We start from the raw sequence: 20,686 nt of genomic DNA on the forward strand, positions 1-20,686 counted from the left end.
TTATCTCTGACAATGGCAAGGGCCTGGGGACATTCACTATAAGAAATACATTTTACATCAGAAACACACACACACACACACACACACACATTGATACATAATATATATAAAATAAAAATATCTGAAATTTGCTACCTACAGTGCACATGGGCATTTTCTATTCTGTTTCATTTAAAGAAGAAATGCTGGTCACATTCCTCTGACCTGATTTTAAAACCCACTAAAGCATTGCGAACTGATGTTTGCAAAATGCTGTTCTTGATAATCCTCCAATGCCCAGAGCTGAGGGCACCGGTTTGCTCCCTATTTTATGGCCTTGCTAGAACCTCTTAAACACTGTTTCCTTTGTAGGCAGAAAAGAACATTATCCTAGAAGAAAAGATCCAGGTTCTCCAACAGCAGAACGAAGACCTCAAAGCAAGGATTGACCAAAACACAGTTGTCACCAGGTAGGTGGGCTGGGTGTCACCTACAAAGTGACTTTCCTCTTGAGCTTCTTTTTGTTGCAACATCCAGTTTCCCTCACTCTGGCCTGTGAGTCTTTCCCCACAGTCTCTTGCTGTTTCCCCCAAGACCTGAAGAACAAGAACAAACCCCTGCGGCCATCTTGCCTATTCCTGGCCACATATCAACGGGCCCCACCTTGAGAGAAATGAGTGAAATCAGCAAAAGTGTGCAGCAGGGTCCTCCTGCAGCACTGGGAGGGGAAGGGGTTTATTTTTGGAAGAGATTAGGAGAGGAGGGCCAGCTGGGTGTTCCCAGGCTAAAAAGAGAGCCACCACTGGCTGATACCCCAACTTCCAGAAATTCACAATTTCCATCCAGGTCTCGCCTGTCCCTGTGGGGCCACGCTCTGAGGTGCCCCAGCTTTCAAGGAAGGGTGTTCAGGCTCCTCCCTCACACAGCACAATGCAGGGATAAAGCAGGGTTTTGGCTTCATCAGCTGCTCTTCCATGAGGGCTGAGCCATATCAGTAAGACCCAGGCCCGAACCCTTGCCCTATCAACTCAGCTAGGCTCCTCAATGCTCACCCATGGTGTGTTACCCTTGCACACATAACTCGTGCATATGCATACACTCACATGCACTCACACAGGCACTGCATGCTCACTCACACACACACTTGCATATTCCCACTCATGCACACTCACTCTCATACACTTACGCACACATACACTCATACAATTCCTCACACCTATTCACATGCCCTGTTTGCACACTCACACGTGCATGCTTATCTTCACATGTACATGCTTATTCTCACATGTACATTCTCTCACATACATACGCTCTTGCACACATGCATGAATGGACACACAGCCATTGCCCCCATAACTAAGCCCCTAGTGCAGGCATTTTGTTCTCACCTCAGAGGCACATAGGAAAGGCTGTGCTGGGGGCAGCAAGCTCTCTTTGCTCCGGAAGCTGCAAAGGTGCCCTTGTCAGCAGAGCAAATGCAGACTTTATTGAACAGAGGTGATTTTTCTGGACTTCAGTCTGTCCAGCTTTAAAATGCATATGTACTTATTCCTGTCAGTTCCTCAGAGGTGCTGTCATTCTTCAAAAATGCAACAAAGCAAGCAATTCGGATTCATTTTTTCACCCACCAGCCTTTATCGGCAAACATTAACTGAGCATCTGTTATGTGCTTAGCACCAGCTGGATGCTGGGAATTCAGCATGCAGAGCCTTGGCCTCTGTCCTCCAGAGCTCCCAGTCTAGCAGGCAGACACAGACCCCTAGAGCAGCATTTCCAGCAGGGGAGGACACCTGCCGTCGTGGAGGCACAAGCCTGGGGCAGGGAGGCCAGGAGAAGGCACCCCCAGCTTCCTGGCAGTCTCAGGAAGGCCCGCGGCTCTTCACTGCTATTGTGCTGTTGTCATTGTCAATTGCCAGCTGCGCGGCTGTCTCTCCTTTCGGAGCCTCCGGGCAGCATACCCACTCCAGCTCTCCACTTCCCTCCTTTCAGTCACTGGCCTTTGCTCTGTCCAGTGGACAGCCAGTGCCTCCCCTGACCGGGCAGAGGGCCTGTGGGATGATGGGTATTGGCCAGAGAGGCTCTGGGAACAGATGTGTCATTGGGCCAAATGGAAATCATGATTCAACCAAAGTTCTTGGTCACTGGGTCACCCTGGTGCCTGTTCTCCCTGCGGGCATCATGGCCTCCTCCCTTTGCCCTGCACCATTGTCCTGACCTCAGGTTCAGTGTCCACTAGCATGATTGCTACTTATTTGTCATTGTGCCCATGCAGACAGCTGTCGGAGGAAAATGCTAACCTCCAGGAATATGTTGAGAAGGAAACCCAGGAGAAGAAGAGATTGAGCCGAACCAATGAAGAGCTGCTTTGGAAGCTCCAAACTGGGGACCCGACCAGTCCGATTAAACTCTCGCCCACATCTCCCGTTTACCGCGGCTCCTCCTCGGGGCCCTCCTCTCCGGCCAGAGTCAGCACAACACCCAGATGACGCCACTACACGGCCTGCGGGAGCTCCGGCTTCTCGTCCTCCGGTCTCCACCCTGAGGGAGCACTGACCCGGTGCCGCCGGAGCTGGCCCTGTGCGCATGCTCAGTAGCTGCGAATGCATCCTAGGCGCGTCCTCCTCTGATCCCCGTGTAAGACTGCCCTGGTGTCGGCACTTAGGAATGTGTAAATGGTAAAGTCTGATGTGCAAACGTTTTACCATAGTTAGAGCCAAAAGAAAGACACTTGCAATTGTTCTTGAGCAATGAACTTTCACTGCAGAATTTCAGGTTAGTTACAAAAAGCTCAGTTTTCAATATACATTGAATAATCATTGTGTACTGCACCGATATGTGTGTATATTTAGATATACGTATATACACATGCTGCGGTTCTGAATTTCATTTTTTATAACATGAAGTGCTGACATATTTTAGTGAAGGTCAGCAGTTTTCTAACTTGTGCCTAAGAATTATTGGGAAATGAAAATGCATTTCTATCTAGCTTCCCAGGAATATTTCTACCCAAAATAGAAAAAGGAAAAAAAAAAGATACAGAGAAGAAGCGCCTTTCAACTCACCACCAAGTGGTACTCTCTTTAACACGAACACCAGCTATTTGTGAACGGTAACTGCCTTTGGAACAATCAGCTTCTTAGTCAACATGATGTGAGATCACTATTATTCCATTCGCAAGTTTTAATTATTGATACTCCTGTCATGAGCGGATAAGGGAGAGCAGTGGGAAACCCTAAGGGGGTTTAGCAGTTTTGCAGATGTTACCCATGACAGTGACTCATCTCTAATAGTCTTGTAAACACAAGTTTTGCTTTTTTCCTAAATGGCATCTCAGACTCGGTCATTAAGCTATTGTTGCACCCTCCGGAAAACATGGCAGAGCATGACCTTTGAGTAAGAGTGAGGATGACCTTGCAGATGACTGTGCCCATTCGCGCTCCATCCTCATGAAGGAAATTGCTGCCAAGGTCTGTATTTTGACCAGGCACAGAGGGGGAACATCACTCCAGCTTTCCATGTGGTTCACTCTGATGCGATGCTGTAAATGATCAACTCTTTGAAATAAGACCCTCAGGCCCCCATTTCCTAGCAGCCCCCCTTCAGTTTGGTTCTACAACTCAACCCCTTCACTGCACATTGAGATGGCTCAGGGGTTCTAGCAGGGGCTTCCAGAAAAAAAAACACCATTTCTGTCCCGGGGGACCAGTTCTGAGCTGTGCTAGATCATCACACGACCACCCAGAAACCCACTTCCACTTCCTGCTGGATGATCAGGCAACGCTGCTGCTGACTGTGCTCCCATCTTAGACCCAGAAGGTTCTCCCAAACAGAGGAGCCCAGTGAAACAGCCAGCCAGGGGGCACCAGCTCCTGGACTGGCATCTGTCTCTAAAATGGTAGAATTAGGATATGAACAGTACTCATGTAGTGGTGTGGAAGATTAGGAGCATGATACACAAAAGGAAGAAGTAGTTTTAACAGATATGGTGATGATGATGATGCCCTTGTTTCCTGTATGTGACAAAGACCCTGCACTTTCTCCCTGAGACCCCCCCCAAAATTGTCCTGAGCACAGGCCTGTCTTTGAGTGTGCCCAAGGCGAGAAGAACCATGAGGGGGTCCTGCAGGGGCCGGAGCCATGGAACGGGGAAGAAAACAGCCCGTGGACGGGTCGGCTTGTCCAGGGCACGCCTACTCGGCACACGTGTTGCCAGCGTGAAGGCCGACATGGTCCCTGGCCCTAGGATGAGTCCACGCTGGGCTTCCGGGCCTCAGGTGCATCTCCAGCCAACCTCCAAGGGTCTTGCTCCTTCTGGGGACGTACACAGTAAATCCACATGGAAACGCCACCATTTCTCTCTGCTTTAGTGGCTCTGCATGATACTGTGATATTGAGTTGGGCATTCCATTAGAGTAGATCATGCCACATTGACTAAATACACAAGTATTTATTCTAGTAGCAGGCACAACCTGCAAACACAAATTCAGTTACAGCTTAGCTGTCCGAATTAGGAACCGCTTACATAGCCGCACCTGCTAAATGCAGTTACACAGCAATACTGACTTCCGTGTGATGCTAGAACGTGGTACAGTGTATTAGGCTGCTGTGGTCAGAGTTGTAGCATTGTTAGCACTAAGTAATTCCTCATTAGGTGGACTTCGGTGAGAGCTTTGCCCTAACCTGCCCTGACCTTGGGTACTTGAGCTAATTTCCACGGGGCCCTGGCTTCGTGGTTTTTTTTTTTTTCTTTTGTTACGGACACCCATCACGTATGGCTCCTCATCTGAGCCATCACCGCTCCCGAAACACATGGGGCGGCAGCTGCTGTGCCTCCTTCTCGATTCTTCCACCCCCCCACACCATCAGAATTCGGATTTCTCTCCACGTGGCGTCTGCCTCTGTCCCCTTCCAGGCTGGAGCGACGTTTCCACGTTCGGATGCTGCAGCCTCTGCACCTGCGTCAGACAGACCCACCAGATACCACCTGTCTCTTCCTGGCATTTGGGAGATGCGTGGGCGGCCTGCCCCCCGACCGCCGCCCTGCCCACCACATGCTGGGACAAGGTTCTGGCTGGATGTCAGAATGGATGGGGGTGGGGGCAGCCCTGGCCATGATTAGTTGAATGAATGGGGTCACAACATCCCTTTTCCTGCCCCTACAGTTTGTGTTGCATATTTGTGTTTAAAGCCTATTAAAATAAACTTGAGGGACTTTCTGCGATATCTACTTGATGTAACTGGAGACCTGTCCCTCTCAGGCTGGGGATCCCAGGCAGGGAGGCAAGGGGGGTGGCGTTTGCAGGCTGGACCCCTTTTCTGTGTGTGCCGGGGTTGGGTGATGGTCCGTGAGAGAAGTCTATAGAGACCCCCTCTCCCCTGACTCCGCAGGTCCCAGGTCCCTGTGCCCACCCCTCCAGCCTGGGGGCTTGAGCAGCCCCTCCCCTGGACATGGGAGCTCAGTGCCTCTGCTCTGCAAGGCCGGGTGCGCTGGAGTTGGCTGGAAGGAGGACATAAAAGGTCATTCACTCATTTCAACCTGAAAGTGCTTGCTCCCCCCATCCCGATGGCCTTCAGTTTGGGCTGCAGCCGGTTTAGCCAGCTGGACCTCGAAGTGTCCCACAGGTGTCTGGCACCATCACAAGGGAGACAGCTGGGTTCGCAGGTTCCCTGTGGTGGTTTTGCAGGGTCTGTGGGAGTCGCAGCTATTTTAGCGAGATCAGCAAGTCCCTCCTGAACAAGTAGTGAACAGCAGACCCTTTGAAGACACAAAATTCACTTCTGGCCCTCACAGGGAACACCCCAGGGCCACCTCTGGGTCATCCCAGTATATCGATGGCAATCTAGTTATTAATAATCTATCTGGCCACGTGTCCTAACCTGTTTGTTTCTTTTGGGGTGTCTTGAGCACCCTTCACTTTCATAATGACCCCCTCCCATTGTCCTTACCCCACCTTATGCGGTAAACAAGGCAGGTGGCAGCACCTCCACATAACAAAGGAGCAAATGGGTGGCAGCCACCAACACGAGCAGGAGGTGAGATTAGAGCCAGCTTTCCACTGTCCATGGAGAATGGTGTCCCCTTCCACGGCTCATTTGCAGTAGGCAGAGGAGACTCTGGAAGTCAACTCACTCACTGACCTCCTCTGTGCCAAGGAGCCCTGAGAGCTGGCTCTCCCTTCGTGGGAGACTTGCATCCCCCTAGCAAGAAGGGAGTTACGGAGTTAAGCACAGGTGGAAACCAAATGGTTGGACAGCTTCCCACCTGCGATTGAAGTTGAAGGATGTTCTCAAAGCCATTGCTGCATCAGTGTGTACGCTTTGAGCAATGACTCTGGGATTGCACCCTGTCACCTCATCTGTAACCACCAAGTGGTGAGAATCCCGCCCACGTGAGAGTCTGTCAAATGCTTACATACACACACAGATACACACACACTACACACAATCCCGAAGGCTGGTAAGCCATTCTGGTAATTCACTTAAATTAAATTTGCTAAATACATTTTTGTTAGCCAGTCTGCATCTTTCAAACCTCTTGCCCCAAACCTCATAAAATAAAACCAAGACAGACACCTGGCGTTTCTGAGGCCAGGCTTGGGTCACTCTCACCGCAGCGTGATGATGCAGGCCAATCTTCCTCACTCACTAAGTCGGGAAGCTTTTTCCAGTGCCAGCGCCAGGCAGGGTCGGGATGCCCTACAGCTCCGAGCTCAGACAGCCCTGTCCCTTGTATGTCTACAGACCTCCTGGGTGCCCATGCCTCCTCCCTCTAAGGCACTCACACCACAGACACGAAGAGAGCACCTGCCACGCAGCTGCTGACTGTGCGTAGCGGCTTCTCACATGACTGCACCGCCAAATTCACGCGGCAGGCACTGGGCTTCGTCCCTCCTCCTGCACTGTGGGAGCAGCGGTTCTGAACCAGCTGGCACTCATCAGGTGCATTGTTTTAAGGATAATTTAAAAGCATCCATGGCAAAGTCCCACCCAGCACAGCTTTTTCTTCCCCACGCAGTCTCAGATCCACTGGGATTAAGTGCTCAGCCACACCAAGAGCCAAAAAGCTGTTCCCCTCATCAGCAAACATACTGCCTGTTTCATTCCTGAAGACTTTTCCTCACATTGTGTTTTTTAAATGGCTGTATTTATGGCTGAGTGGACAGGCTTAATTTGGTAAAACTGAAGTGTTCCCTTTGAACAGGGGTTGATGGGATTATCTGTAGTTGGTTCCAGCCCTCCCTGCTGCAGCCTCAGACCCTGCCCAGGTCTGTGTGGTGTAAGGGCTGGGCTGAAGTTGGAAGCCAGGCCAGCACCCCAGGCCATGGCTCCACAGGCTTCCTTGTTGCTGCGAATGCCATTTGGAGGCAGCTTTTGAATGACCAGAGGTGCTTCATAACCAAAATGTGCAAGGGAAAACTTTCTCCAGGTGGTACCCCTCAAGCCTACAGCCTGGCATCGCCCCACAGGACCTTGAGGAGCCACCGGTCAGGATTTTCGAAGAGACTGCTGAAAGACTTGGCATGGCCTTTTCAAGCTGTCTGTGCGGCACCAAGCAGTAGCCACTAGGTGGCAGTGTGGCGCTGCAGGAACTGGGGTCCACCTTGCACTTGGCTCAAAGTCATCCTTAGGGACCAGAGGACACATACAAAAATCCAGGAACAAGGCATGCCCCATGCTTATTTCCCAATTCTGGAATCTATCAGGCTCTCTGGGCTGCTTTGTGAAGCTGGCCCCTTTTGTGAATCAGGTTCTGCATCAGCAGAACCTCCCGCAGTAATTACACTGGGCCAGAAACCACTCCCAACCTGTGTCCCAGGGGCACGCTGCACAATCTTGCTTACCCACCACGCAAGCTCTGTGGTCTGGCTTTCTGTGTGGCCAAGGAACACGAAATGTGCATGATGCTTTCAGGTGCAGATGCTCATCACATATTCCAGATCATAGGCACGCTGGGGCCCGGAGAGCAGCTCGCCTGCCTTCCTTTCTGCACAGCTCCCTGGGTGTCTGCTTTCAGCATCGTCCATCAGCTGACAAAACTCAAAGGTCAAACCTTATCTTCTGGGCAGTAGATCTTCTGGTATAGCCGCTGTGAATCACTGCCTTTTACTCTCTGGGAATTAAGGCCCACTTGACTGAATTTGCCTCTAGTGCAAAAATGGATCCTTTCTCAAGGGAGTTGAGGGAGTGAGATAGTAACAATTACCAGGATAGCTACACTCCCCGACAGCCCCTCTGCCCTGCATGCACTCTGCTCCCTCTAACAGGATAGTGTGTGTGCAGGCCAGCACAGGCTGGGGTGGCAACAGGTGAGGGCGTTTTGTTGCCAGAGACCAAGTCCTTCAGCAAATGCCTGACAACTGGCAGCCTCTGAGCTGCTTTACCCCAACAGCTTGGTTGGAAGGAAGACCTCTGTGGCCCCAAAGCCAAATAAATCTGCAGACAGTATCAGAGATCCAAAATGGGGGCTCAAGGGATTCTCTGGTTGAGGCTCAAATTGTTGGAATAAGGATTTTCCCCAAATGGCTACAGGAAAGTGAGACCATAGGACTAAAGTCACGGGCTGTGGGGAAGCACAGCGGGATCTGGAACTCTCCACGGGGCACTTCCAGGCCTGGGTCCCAGGAGAGACCCGCTAGGATTCTTGAGATCACACCATGCACATGGAAGCCATAGAATTTATTAGAATTTGCAGAAGCATGAGATAATGTACCACAAAATAGTTTGATTTTACAACATAAAGTATGGTAGGAAGTGGTCAATGTACACAGTGTTGTTAGCAAAAAGGGGAGGCAGGGCAGTTTCACATTTTTTGAAAGGTGGTGGACGACAACTACACTTGTCCTTAAAGTAAAATAAAAGCAGGAGAGACCCAGCAGAGACCAACCTGATTTGCAGTTAGCATCAGAATCTAAATCTAGTATCACAACTTTAAGAAACTAAAAGAAAACTATTAGAAAAATAGAACATCAAACAAGCAAAAAAAATATACAAATGTACATAATAAAAAACACACAACTCTTAATAATGGCTCCATGTTCAGTAGAAGAAAATATTTACTGGAGAAACCACAGCTATTCAGGTTTGATAATAAACCAACCCTCATTGGTATCATTACCCTTAGTGCTCCTTAAACTCATTGAAGCTGAAAGGCACAACTTAAGCAGGAAACTTATCATCTTAAATATATATTATAACTTCTCAAATGGGAAAATAAGTCCCAAACTTAATAGTCTGTCATCAAGAAACACAAAATCATTTGCCTTGTTAATAAATTAACAGTCTGAATGCATCTTTCCATCCTGCTTCCTGACCCTGCTGGACACACTAATAAATACCCTGAGAAAAATCTTCTCTTTAAGCTTGGCCAAGGTACTCCATCTCCTGTGGGGTTTTCAGCTGGCACTCAGCACATTTGTAGAATGACCCAGGAGGGCTCCATGGCAACTGTGCCCCGAGACTCCAGGCCCAGCCGGGTCCCGATGGCGAGAGCGTTGTGGCTCAGTGAAGCACTGGCACAGAAAGGCTGGACTCGAGGAATCGAGGGGTGAAGATGGAGTCGGCTGACATTTTTTGCCTTAAAAATACATTAGGAGTCATAAGCGTGATGACACATGGAGTGTAGCTTCTTGCACCACTGGATCAACAGTAATCAATTTCATGACTCAGATAAGGTCCCCAGGAGCCTGGCAGAATGTACATCTCCCTCTCCCTTCAGAGCCTTACATATAATCTTCTCATGACGATGGCAAACAGATATATTTTAAATTACACGTAACAATTATACATAGTGTATATCCAGATCCGTCTGCAGGCGAACTCCGCATCAGTTCCACATATAAGCCTCACGTCCCCACCACCCTGCAATTTCCCCGTCCTCGGAACTGTCTCACGAGACCACCAGCGCACAGACACGAACATGCCTCTCACACACCCCAGAACGCAGCTGTGCTGGAGTTGGGCACAAAGGCCCCTCACTCCCTGTCTTCATGGGGTGGGTTCTTGGCTGCCAACAGAACTGTCAGCCTTTATTAAGAAGGAAGGGTCTGTGTAAAAATGGGATGTGTGAATCAGAAGAGGGGCCCTGGCACAGAGCCAGGCAGGCTTGCTTTAACATTGAGTCCTGCGTCGCGCAATGCCCAGGACCTTGCCTGTAAGTCTGGGTGGGGCCCCTATGGGGCATGTCCACGTGCCCCCCACCAGACTCATTGCCCTGTCTCCAGTCTCCACTGTGGGTTGGGCTGGAGGCCACACCACGTGGGACTGCAAACACCAGCCAGTTCACAATGCCTGCTCCGTGGCAGGGGCACGGCAGGGAGGAGCTGGTATCATCAGCGTTTCCACCCATCTGAACAAAGGTGAGCGGGCCATGCACCCTTCCAGCTGTGCACAGGGATGTGCTGAAGGTGCAGGAGGCAGTGCGTCAGGGCCTTGGTGGCTGGGGTAGGTGGAGAAGCCTGCTGCCCCCACCATCCTGCGGTCACCCCTGGACTCGTATTGGATCCTGGCCACTGTGCTAGAGTCAGCACAAGGGACCAGGTGGCTGGCTGCCTGAGAGAGAAAATAAGTCGCAGTGGAAAGAGTTTTTGCTGCTGCAAAAACCAAAAGTGGGGGGAGATCTCAGCAATTCTGACAACAGTATACATTTAGCGACCTTTCTGAGACAGCCTGGGGAAAATGCATCTATCACTGTCCTCTTGATTTGGAAAAATAAATCCGATGCACAAAGCCTTGGCCAAGGGGGTGTGAGCAGGGATGATAAGTAGAGTGGGGGGTGTGTAGAGGCCTGGTCTCCTCCGGACGGTGCCCCTCCCAACTGCAGAGCTGCCCTCCTGTAAGCCGGCTCCTGAGCCAGCTGCCAACAAGGCCCCCACTGCCTCCCTGGAGACCCACTTCATCCCCCTCTTCAGCAGAGGTCCTGAGGCAGGGGGGTGGAGATCTGCTGGGTTTGCTGCTTCATGAATTTGGGCCTTCGGAGGTCATGAACACATGCAGGGCAGTCACAGGGTTTGTGGGAGACAGGAAGGGATGTTTACCCATCACAAATGGGTCTTTCCAATGCGGGTATTTATTTGTGGCTGGTGCACAGATAAAAGTAGACACAATACTCCTTGGTGGGTGTGCCTCTAGTAATGTGTAAGTTCTGACTATGTAGGAAAATCCTGGCCAGCGGAACTAAGAATATTCTTGTTTGGGCAAGGGAACTAAGAGATGTGAAACTATCATTTTTTTTCGCTTGTGTGTATTTTTATTTCAGGGAAAGAAATGAGGGATATGATAAGAAAAAGTCTATTAAAATTGTAAGGCTTACTCCAGACACCATTGCTTAAATCACTCCCCTTGCACACAGAGAGAAAACCCCTGGCAAGTGCACAAAAACACTACTCATAAAAGCACGGTGACCAGTGAACTATTATGCAAGGCACCCCCACGTGTCCTTTCCTAACTAGGAAGCCCGTCCTTTAAGGAGGGGGCATGAGTCCCATCCCTGCCCAGCCTAGGCGTGCTTCTGTGTCCAGCTTTAAGGCCTCTGCGTGAGGAAGGCCACACACTCCCAGCTGTCAGCACGCTGTCATGATGAGACTTGGAGCAGGGGAGACGCACCTTCTCAATCTACAAAATGAGCCATGGCGCCCATTAAAATGTCAAATGTCAACTCTAAATAGTCTATTGGGTGCTGTCTTGCACGGAAATTTCAGCCAGAAAGAAAAACTAGAGAAAAGAAAAAAAAGAAAAAAGCAATTCTCTCCCACCACTTCACTTTTCTTGGAGACTGTCTATCCCTCGAATTCTCTTTGCCTATGTAGAAAATAACGGAAAAAAAAATCAAGCAAATAACTACCAGGTCCTAAGACAAGAGACAACCAAAACCCCAACAAAATAAGTTAGTATTTATCAAAATATGTTACAACACCAATCTCCATAAATGTCAATATCACTCTTTGGAAATCGGAGCTCTGGGCTCTTATGATGCTCCCTCTGGAACATTCAAAATGAGATCAGAATAAAGCTCCCAGCAAGGTGAGCAGGCCTGATACGGAGGCCCAGCCCATGGCCATCCACCCGCCCTCCACCGCCGTGTTCACAAATTCTTGCACTTCTTTCCAAGAACCTTCTGGGGGCACAGGGAGGGTACAAGTGCCCTCAATTTATCAGGCTTCTTTCTACCAGATTTGTGTCAAAGGCCAGACTAGGAAGAAATGGAAAGGAAACTAAGTTTTGAAAGCAGCATTTCCATTTCCCCTGGTGTCCAAAATGCCCACGTCCCTCCTCCTCCCCCATCAGCATGGGCCTTCTGTCTCCTGAAGTAGACTCAGTGGAACACTCCACCCACGTTCAGGTTTCCTCTGGCTCCCATCTACAAGGAGTGTGTGTGAAATGGTGCTGGCCGCAGGCCCCGACCCAGGCAAGACAGGTGGGGGTGGCGTGCACTGGAGCTATGGGGGTGGGGAGGATGCTCGGGTCTCTCCCACTTGCAGAGGCGTGGGGTCCGAAGCATCCGGATGACAGATACACAAAAGGGACAGCAATATGCCTAGAAATCACCTCCCCTGCGACCCACGCATCTCAGCTATAGGACAGCCGCAGGGGTGATGACATGGCCATTTCCAAGTTAATGTTATGCCCTAACTTAATCTGGTGGAGTGTCACAATTTCATGGACTGTGGATTGATTTCAATTTCATCATGTCACAGAGAGGCCAGACAGCTTATGTCAGGGCCAGAAACGCATGACCCCGACATGTTCTGACCCCAGACTGAGCTGCCACCAGCCTTGAGAACCTTACAGGAGCCACCAGACTGGCTCCAAAGCATGGGAGGGCAAGACTGAGTGAACGGTGGCGACTCACAGGAAACAGACTTCTGACTTGGCTACCATGGGGCCAGTCCTGCAGATATAGTCTCATGTTCCAGTTACTCAGGACACAGCCAGTCGGGGGAGACGGCAGGAGCAGCAAGAACTGGCCCAGGCCTGGAGGCCGTGAGCTGAAGGTCCCTGGTTTACATACATGTGCACACACATGCATAAGCAAAGCAGGCCCTAATGGGAGTGATCCCTTCTTCCTCATTTGAGTGGAGCCAGCTGCCCTCAGCCCTGGGCAGCTGTCATGGTGTCAGAGCAAAGCCCTGAGAAGCCAAGGGGCAGGCAGGGTCCGGCCCTAATGACCCATCTGAATGCAACTGGAGAAGGACAACAGGCCTGATTTTCCTTTTTAAGTGCACTACTGTCGTTTGGCTCTGGGGTGGGGAGCTGCTGGGGACACACTGTTTTGTGGTACTCATCTGGCTTGATTGCTGGGTGTCTGGGGCTGAGCGGGAAGATGGCTGCGAAAGTTTGGAGTATGCACAATTTCAATCCCAGAACAGTCCCCAGGAGGAAGGCCTGGTTCCCAAGATAAGGAGAGAAGGTGACCTCCGTTCTGCCTGAGGCTGTGGCAGCTCGGGGCTGAGCTGGTAGGGGAGGAACTGCTTTGTTCAGAGAAGTGAGGAGACACAGTGGCCAGCCGCAGCCTAGTGGCCCCGGCCAGGCAGCTGTCTGGAGGTGACCAGGGCCCGGAGAACCGGCTGCAGAGCCGAGGGTGGGCTGGGGCTGCAGGTCAAGTAATTGCACCTTTGGCTGCAGTGAGGGTGTGGATGCAGGTGGTTTCTGTTGCACTGGTGGGGAGGGTGGGGTGCCTCCCGGTCCTCTGGGGGCGTCCCTCGGGGCTGCTGCCACCTCCGGGGGGCGGGACTGTGCGTCACTTGCACTGGTCCAAGTTGCCGTCAGGAGTCCTTGCTTGGTCGGCATCCAGGGACGCCTCCTCGCTGTGCCACAGGCCATAGCCAAAGTAGATGATGAAGCCTGTGGGCCGACAGCAGAGACGGGCGTGAACAGACCGCCGGTTGCACCACTGCAGGCAGGGCTCAGAGCCCAGGGCGGTCCCACAGCAAACCCTCTCAGGCGGCCTGCCCCTGCCTGGCATGAGCCCGCAGCCAGCGGCCCCTGTGACCTTTCCACATCTGGAGCAGCTGCCACACGAAGGCCACTGTCTGCTTCGATATCTGGCAAAGCCCTACATTCCTCTGGACGGCCTTATGCTGCGGTGTTTCCTGAGCAGACAGAGCAGCTGGGCCAGGGCCACCAGAGGCCATCGGGTCCTTCAGCTTAGCCCCCTGATGCCACCTGAGGTCACGAGAGTATCGAGAATGTGCACTATGGAGATGGGGTTTCCCGCAGGTGCTGGAGGTCTCCAGGCTCTCAGCCTGGACAGTCCCACTGCCCATTTTCTCCACATAACTGAGCGTCAGACTGCAGGAGACACTGAGCCCCAGGAATGGACTTCACATAGGAGTCCACAGCCTGTTCCTGCACATAGGACTCCAGGGTGGGTCCAGGACCTATGCTTCTAACCACCTGCCCAGGGACTGGGGCCACCTTGTGTGGTTGACACAGGAAAACAGGCCTTAAAGCAAGGACTCAGCCACCCACAGCCCAGGAAAGGAGCTCAGGCTCCTGCACACAGGGACTTTGACAGGGATGCTGGGAAGAGGCACCCCTCTGCCTTCACCAGGCCTGGAGGAAGTGGCCACAGTGAGCTGTGAGCAGCTTTTTCTCAGAAAGGCTCTAGGAGACGTCTGTCTAACAGGCTGGACTTTGCAGGGAATGAGGACCCACCCGGCTGCCAGCAGACAGTGGAGGAAAAGCACCCCTCGAGGGCCCTGGGAGATGAGGCAGCAGCCATCTGCCCGTAGCATGCAAACTCAGGGCTGCAAGGCTGTAGGGACATGGTCCTGAGGGGCAATGGCCAGGGCCACTTTCCTGGCTATCAGCACTATGACTCAGACGCTGAGGGGAAGGAAATGAGATCCTCCCCTCCAGCCCCTGGGGTGAGATGCCCAGAGGCGTGGGACTACAGGCTGCACCCACCCCTGGTGATCTATCTCATGTGGAAGCTCCCCACCCTAGTGGCATCTCCCATAGGCTCCAAAGCACTCTCCCTCCACAGAGAAGACGCCATCACAGAGGAGCCCATGACATCCACCCTGCCTGGGCCTAGTGCCCGTACCAATCTGGCGCTGGGCAGGCCAGGGGGCCAGGAGGCACAGGCCAGACTTTCCTGTCTGAGGTGAAAATAACTGGTACCTTATCTGCAGCAGACTCATCACCTTGTTCCTGTTAATATCAAGGTCTTGCCCAAAAGAATAAATAGTTTGGACAAGAAGCAATGGAAACAAAAAGTATCTAACAGGGAGGAGAGGACTCACAGCCTACCAGGGATTCAGCATTATCTTCGAGAAAGCTGCTGACTGGATGTGCGTCATTCTGTTATGAAATCTGAAACAAGGGAGACCCCCAGGGGAAGCCAGGATCTTGGACGTGCTGGCAGCAGCATCACATACCTATCAGCATCCACACGGCAAACCGGACCCAGGTGCCCTGGTCCAGCTGCATCATGAGATAGACGTTCACGAAGATGCTCAGGATGGGGAGCACTGGCAGGAAGGGAACCTGAAGAGACAGGAGGTGGCCTCAATCCATGGCAGTGGCACCGGTTCCAATAGTTCAGTAAAACTGTCTAGTAAAGGCAGCACAACTGAGAGTGACGAGTGACGGGGACCGTCGGGCGAGCGTGGGGAAGAGAGAGGGAGTGCCCACCCCCACTCCCACACCCCACACACAGCCCGCACCCAAACACACACACAAACACACCCAAGGGTACATCTTAGTAGGTGGGGATTTGATTCTAAGCTCTGAATGGCCAAATGAGCTCCATTCTCATTTTTCTCTGTTGCGATTCTCCTGCTAAAGAAAGGACTAGAAGACGGACCTCCACTTTACCTCTAAGGTCAACAACCTTTTTTATTATTTGTGTAATCTAAAAATGCAGAAGCCTTGCCCGTCTCCAAGGCTTGGAAAACTCATGCATCAACTTGAGCAGACATTTACGAGAAGCATCCCACCACCCCGGAGGGACTGCTCCACTGGGTCTGCTATTATGTATAAACTTAGGGGCAAGTGGCTTCATCAGCAGCACCCTTGATACTGTCTGGGGAAGAGGCAGCACATTTCATAAAACACTGATCACAAGGGACATTTATTTTCCGGAGAATTCAGAAATGGATGCCAAATATCCAGGGACTGGCGAGGTCTCCCTTGGCCTGTGTCATGCAGGAAGGTGTCAGCCTGCCCTTGACTACTCAGGGAAACGTCCAGGGGAGAAGGGCTGCTGCCTCCTTCCAGGGTCTGGTCCTCTCTGTGCCTTCAGGACCCCTGCCCCATCTTACCTGAAGCTGGCTCCCAAAAACCTTCCTCGGGAGCACCCAGGCCCGGCTGAGCCCACGCAGGGCTGGCCAGGCATCAGGAGGGCCAGGGTCTGTGTACCAGGGTTCCTTCCCTAGGCCGAGCTGCTCACCTTAAATGAGAGCTTGGTCTTGCTCTCGGGCTGCCTCCAGATGACGCCCGTGACCACGGCACAGAGGAGGGCAGACCCTGTGAGCAGAAAGACTGCCCACAGCGCCCCTTTGGTGAGAGCCTCCCTTCCAAGCACGGTCACAATGCAGAAGGTGATGATGAGAACAGCTAAGGGGGAAGGAAAAGACAGCAAGCTGCAACTCAACCATTTCCCAATTTCCCACAGGCATCCGCTGGTCTCCCCTAAACTTGTGGAGAGAGAGGCTCCATTTCCGAAGGCACAACTACAGTTAACACAGAGTAACTATGTCCCAGTGCAGGAGCAAGACAGACGCTCATCTTCTCTGGCACCTTCCCCCAACTCCAGCTCCACTGCCTAGAAACCATGTAATGCCAACAAGCAAGGCCCCAGGGAAGGGCTAGCTCTTACCTATGAGGCTGGTTGAAATGTTCACAATTAGCCCAGAGATTTTGGAAGGCTCCATGTTTTTGGGTGAGAGTATGGTTTTCAAAGAGAACATCTCTGCCTCTGGTAAAAAGCCCAGCTGGGAATCATTGGTGCTTGCCAATTCATTTTGGTCTGCTGGATCTAACTCGTCAGAAGTACTGGCCATCTGGTATACCAGGTTAGGCTGCTCTGGCTGATACCTGGGAAGATAGGCATTGCGTGACCGCCACATCTGCTTCAAGCAAAATGACGTGCACAACTCAAGTTCTCAATAAGCCTCCAAAGTGAGCTGCCCGGGACACAAGGTATAAAATGGGAAGGATATAGTCAGATGCTGCATTGTAGATAGACGAGGAGAGACCGGGAACACCACCTCCCGCTGTTGCTTCTGGGGAACATCCTCCATGGTCTCTCCTTCAGGGCGACATGACCTCCACCATGAGCAGCCCAGAGGAATACCCTGAGAGGATCTCTCTTGCTCTGAGAAGTGGCAGCAGCGCTCAGATGCTAAAGATACTAGGCCACTTCCCACAAAATTACTGCTGTAGGGAGCAAAAGGGAAGGAGAGAAAGAGGAAGCAGTAATGCCAGGATCCTATTTGGCACAGAGAGTCAGAGAAATGTGGCTGCAGGCTAGATGGATTTGAGAAATTCTGTTTGTGTGACTTAATTGGATCAATTTATTTTAAAACTCCAAGTACCTTAGGGTAAATAATTCTATGTGGCTTGTTGGAGGGCCGAGCCTGCAGCGTGATTTCCAAGACACGAGCTACCTGCTAGTGGAGCATCCATTCTGAATGAGGTGCCTTATCTTCCCACCCGAAATGAACAGAGTGCAAATCTTTTCCACCAGCTTTGAAACACAGAGTTCTGTATGAATTATTTTGCATATGATCAATTCTAAGAGGGAGTATAAAGATATTAACCATTTTTGTATGGATTCACTTGTGCAACCCCACTTGGTCAATTAAGAAAGTGGGAGACCTCAGAGAATATTCTAGCATTGGGCCCCTTGGGAGGAATAAGGGGTCCCCAATAGTCTTAGCTGATTCTAAAGAGCTTCTGCTAAGGCTCAGCCCAGGTTTTATGTGAATCAGCTGCTGAACACCTTGGAAATGCAATCAATGGCCTTGCAGGTGGGAATCCCTGAAAAGAAATGAGGAGGCTCTTGAGGGGAGACCAGTGCTGAGCGTCTCCATGAGCACAGGTTCTCAGGATGGAAGCTGCACAGGGATGTGCTTTGGGAGTGGGTGCTGAGGCAGGTGAGAACACCGAGACACCAAGCCTAGGCCCAGAGCAGCTTTACTGCGACTGCGAGAGGCTTGCCTGGCCCCCACCAGGCTATAACAAGCCGACTCCACAGTGTCTCTGAACATCAACCTAGGGCACCCCATGCCACATAATGGGATTCATTCCTCCAGCCACAGTGCAACGAAGCTGCAGAAGCATTACGCTGACCTGGGTTTCACAGGCCTTGGGTTTTCCTAACTCCTACCAGGGCAGCCCTCAATCCTCTCTGTCCCAAGAATCTGAACCAAGTTGCAATCAGTCTTCGAACCTTCTGATCCCAGGATCCTGGCCTAATAGTTGGACCGAGAATCTGTCTCTATCCACCCAACATTTAGCCATAAAAATGAGGGCACATGATAGAGGGGGGTGAGGGGCCACCCAACTCTTGCCAAGGACGTCCTCCTAACTGGGCTCTCAACCCAGGTCCTCCCCTCTCCTTGGCAGCTCCCAATGGAGCTATCACCAACCTAAAAGTTTCATTCATCACATAAACCATAGCTGAACTGTGAAAAGGCTACCAGGTGCATCTGCATTTCTGTCATGAGACCCCCAAAAGCCATACATACCGTAAGACCAACACACAGGCAGCCACCAACGAGTAAGCCAGGAGAGTGCCAATGGACATGAGGTCCACCAAGTCCTTCAGGTCAAAGAGGAAGGCCATCACAGCTGGGAAGAGACAGACACCAGGATCTGTGGAGGGCCATCTGCATGCAATGACAACCAGGACCACCACTGCCGCCCACCATCCGGGGCAGCGAAGGGGGCTGCTTTTACTCCCACCCCCTCCCTGGCCTTCCCATGGAAAGACACAGCTTAAAGGGAAGTCAAGCTTCCCTTTAAGCTTGTGATTAAATCACAGACACAGTCCTCAACAGACAGTAATCATCATTAACATTTGTATAGAGAATCCCTTCATTCTTGTGATTTTAATGGCAACTTTGTAAGCCATCCCTACATTATAGATGTAAACATTCACAAAGGTTAGGAGACTCATCTAAGGTCACACAGTTCATAAGCATAGGGTGTAAGGATGTGAACTGGGTTCTTATGACTCTGAGTCCTGTGTGTCTTCCTCTAGACCATGCTGATTCACAGACTCATGTGCATCCATCCATCATCCATCCTATCGATCCCTCCATTCTCCATCAATCCATCTGTCCACCTATCTTCCATTCATCCACTCACCATCCATCCATCAATCCATCTCATCCATCTGCCCATCTCCCATCCATCTCATCCATCTATGTATCCATCCAATCCACCCATCCATCCATTCAGCATCTATCCATCTACCCATCTTCCACCCATCCAGCTCCGGTCAGAGTGTGCCCATCACTGGGTTCTAGGTACTCACTATTGAACAGGGCAGACCACAGTCCCCAGCCTTCCTGAGTGTACCCCACCAAGACACAGGCATTAGTGGACAACAGTGCTGGGTGATAAAGAAGGGCAAGTCTGGTGCTCTGGGAGGACTCACAGGACGTCCTAACCCAGGCAGGCGGGCAGGAAAGCAGAGTTCTTCACATGTGAAGTCACTTCACGTGGAAGAAATCTGAAGAGTTGTTCTCAAACAATATAGTATCAGCCCCTTCACTGTGTCCCTTGCCTTTAAAATGAATTAAAACCTGCACCCTTATTTGAACATCTTTTGTGAGCGTTGTGAGAGTATACGTGTCTATTCACGTGGGTGTGTATGTCAAGTACTCATTAAAAAACAACTTGGCTACATCTGCTTTGGGATATTTTCAAAACACATGCAATCAACACAAGCTAAAATATAAACACAAAGCCATTATTTTTCCACAAATATCTCTCAAGCCCCTCTAGATCACTGCAACTAAAACAAATTTAAATGGAGAATAAAACACAAAATTAAAGAGCAATGAGGGAGGGCCTTTTGGATAATCAGAACAGCGCCCAACTGTGCATGCCACAAATGCCGATGTTCCTACTCACGGGAAACTTGAGACTAATTTCTTCCATGTGAGGTGATTTTAGAAAACCAAATACTTATTTACCACTCCCACCAAATGAAAAGGGTAAATCCTGGATTTTGTGAATGGCATGTACTTTACAGTCACTTCAAAGAGCATGATTTGATCTCCCTCTATCAGCAGGGGAAGGAAATTAAGGCCAGTCTTTAATATGATCAAATTCCACGTAAAGCCTGAGAAAACAATGACTATTTCCAAATCCTTAATCCTGTAAATATACTGGTCACATTCTGATGTATAGTGCCTCTCAATCTGACCACTGTGGTCACTCTCAAGAGCATAGAATCACATAAGAAAATGTTTCATAATTTAAAAATAGGTGTGTTTTATCATACAATATTAATCCACAAAACTAAGCACAGTTTGCTAAAGGCATAAATGCTAATAAAACTTAGTGAATAATTCATTCATTTAAGAAGGTCAAGTGCCTTATCAATGGCTATTTGACAAGTCGCTGTGTTAGAAACTGTGACTGATCTCACATGCCCTAATTTGCCAAAAAGACCCACTGCTCTGCTCAGACTCTGGAAGGAGCTTGGCTACTTTGGCATAAAAACAACCCTGGAATCACAAGGCCGCTCCAC

At 50.7% G+C, this 20,686-nt stretch overlaps 2 protein-coding genes and 1 pseudogene across 7 annotated transcripts in view; 1 reads left to right on the forward strand and 2 right to left on the reverse strand.

Annotated features, from left to right (window-relative positions):
• The window catches only part of MTUS2 (microtubule associated scaffold protein 2), a 680,252-nt gene extending 675,052 nt beyond the window's left edge, over nucleotides 1-5,200 (forward strand). For all 3 annotated transcript variants that reach the window (XM_063595693.1, XM_034936505.3, XM_008971601.4), the window contains 2 exons: nucleotides 352-449; nucleotides 2,252-5,200. In XM_063595693.1, coding sequence (XP_063451763.1) covers nucleotides 352-449; nucleotides 2,252-2,465 — 312 coding nt within the window. In that variant the 3' untranslated portion in view covers nucleotides 2,466-5,200. The remainder of the gene's footprint in view (nucleotides 1-351; nucleotides 450-2,251) is intronic.
• Nucleotides 5,201-8,640: 3,440 nt separating this feature from the next.
• Nucleotides 8,641-10,936, reverse strand: LOC106635424 (uncharacterized; annotated as a pseudogene).
• Nucleotides 8,641-20,686, reverse strand: part of SLC7A1 (solute carrier family 7 member 1) — an 85,501-nt gene continuing 73,455 nt past the window's right edge. For all 4 annotated transcript variants that reach the window (XM_034936508.3, XM_034936511.3, XM_034936510.3 and 1 more), the window contains 5 exons: nucleotides 18,672-18,774; nucleotides 16,799-17,016; nucleotides 16,370-16,536; nucleotides 15,357-15,465; nucleotides 8,641-13,818 (listed from right to left, as the gene is read on the reverse strand). In XM_034936508.3, coding sequence (XP_034792399.1) covers nucleotides 13,715-13,818; nucleotides 15,357-15,465; nucleotides 16,370-16,536; nucleotides 16,799-17,016; nucleotides 18,672-18,774 — 701 coding nt within the window. In that variant the 3' untranslated portion in view covers nucleotides 8,641-13,714. The remainder of the gene's footprint in view (nucleotides 13,819-15,356; nucleotides 15,466-16,369; nucleotides 16,537-16,798; nucleotides 17,017-18,671; nucleotides 18,775-20,686) is intronic.

Source organism: Pan paniscus, chromosome 14 (genome assembly GCF_029289425.2).
Source record: "Pan paniscus chromosome 14, NHGRI_mPanPan1-v2.0_pri, whole genome shotgun sequence".
Taxonomy (NCBI): Eukaryota; Metazoa; Chordata; class Mammalia; order Primates; family Hominidae; genus Pan; species Pan paniscus.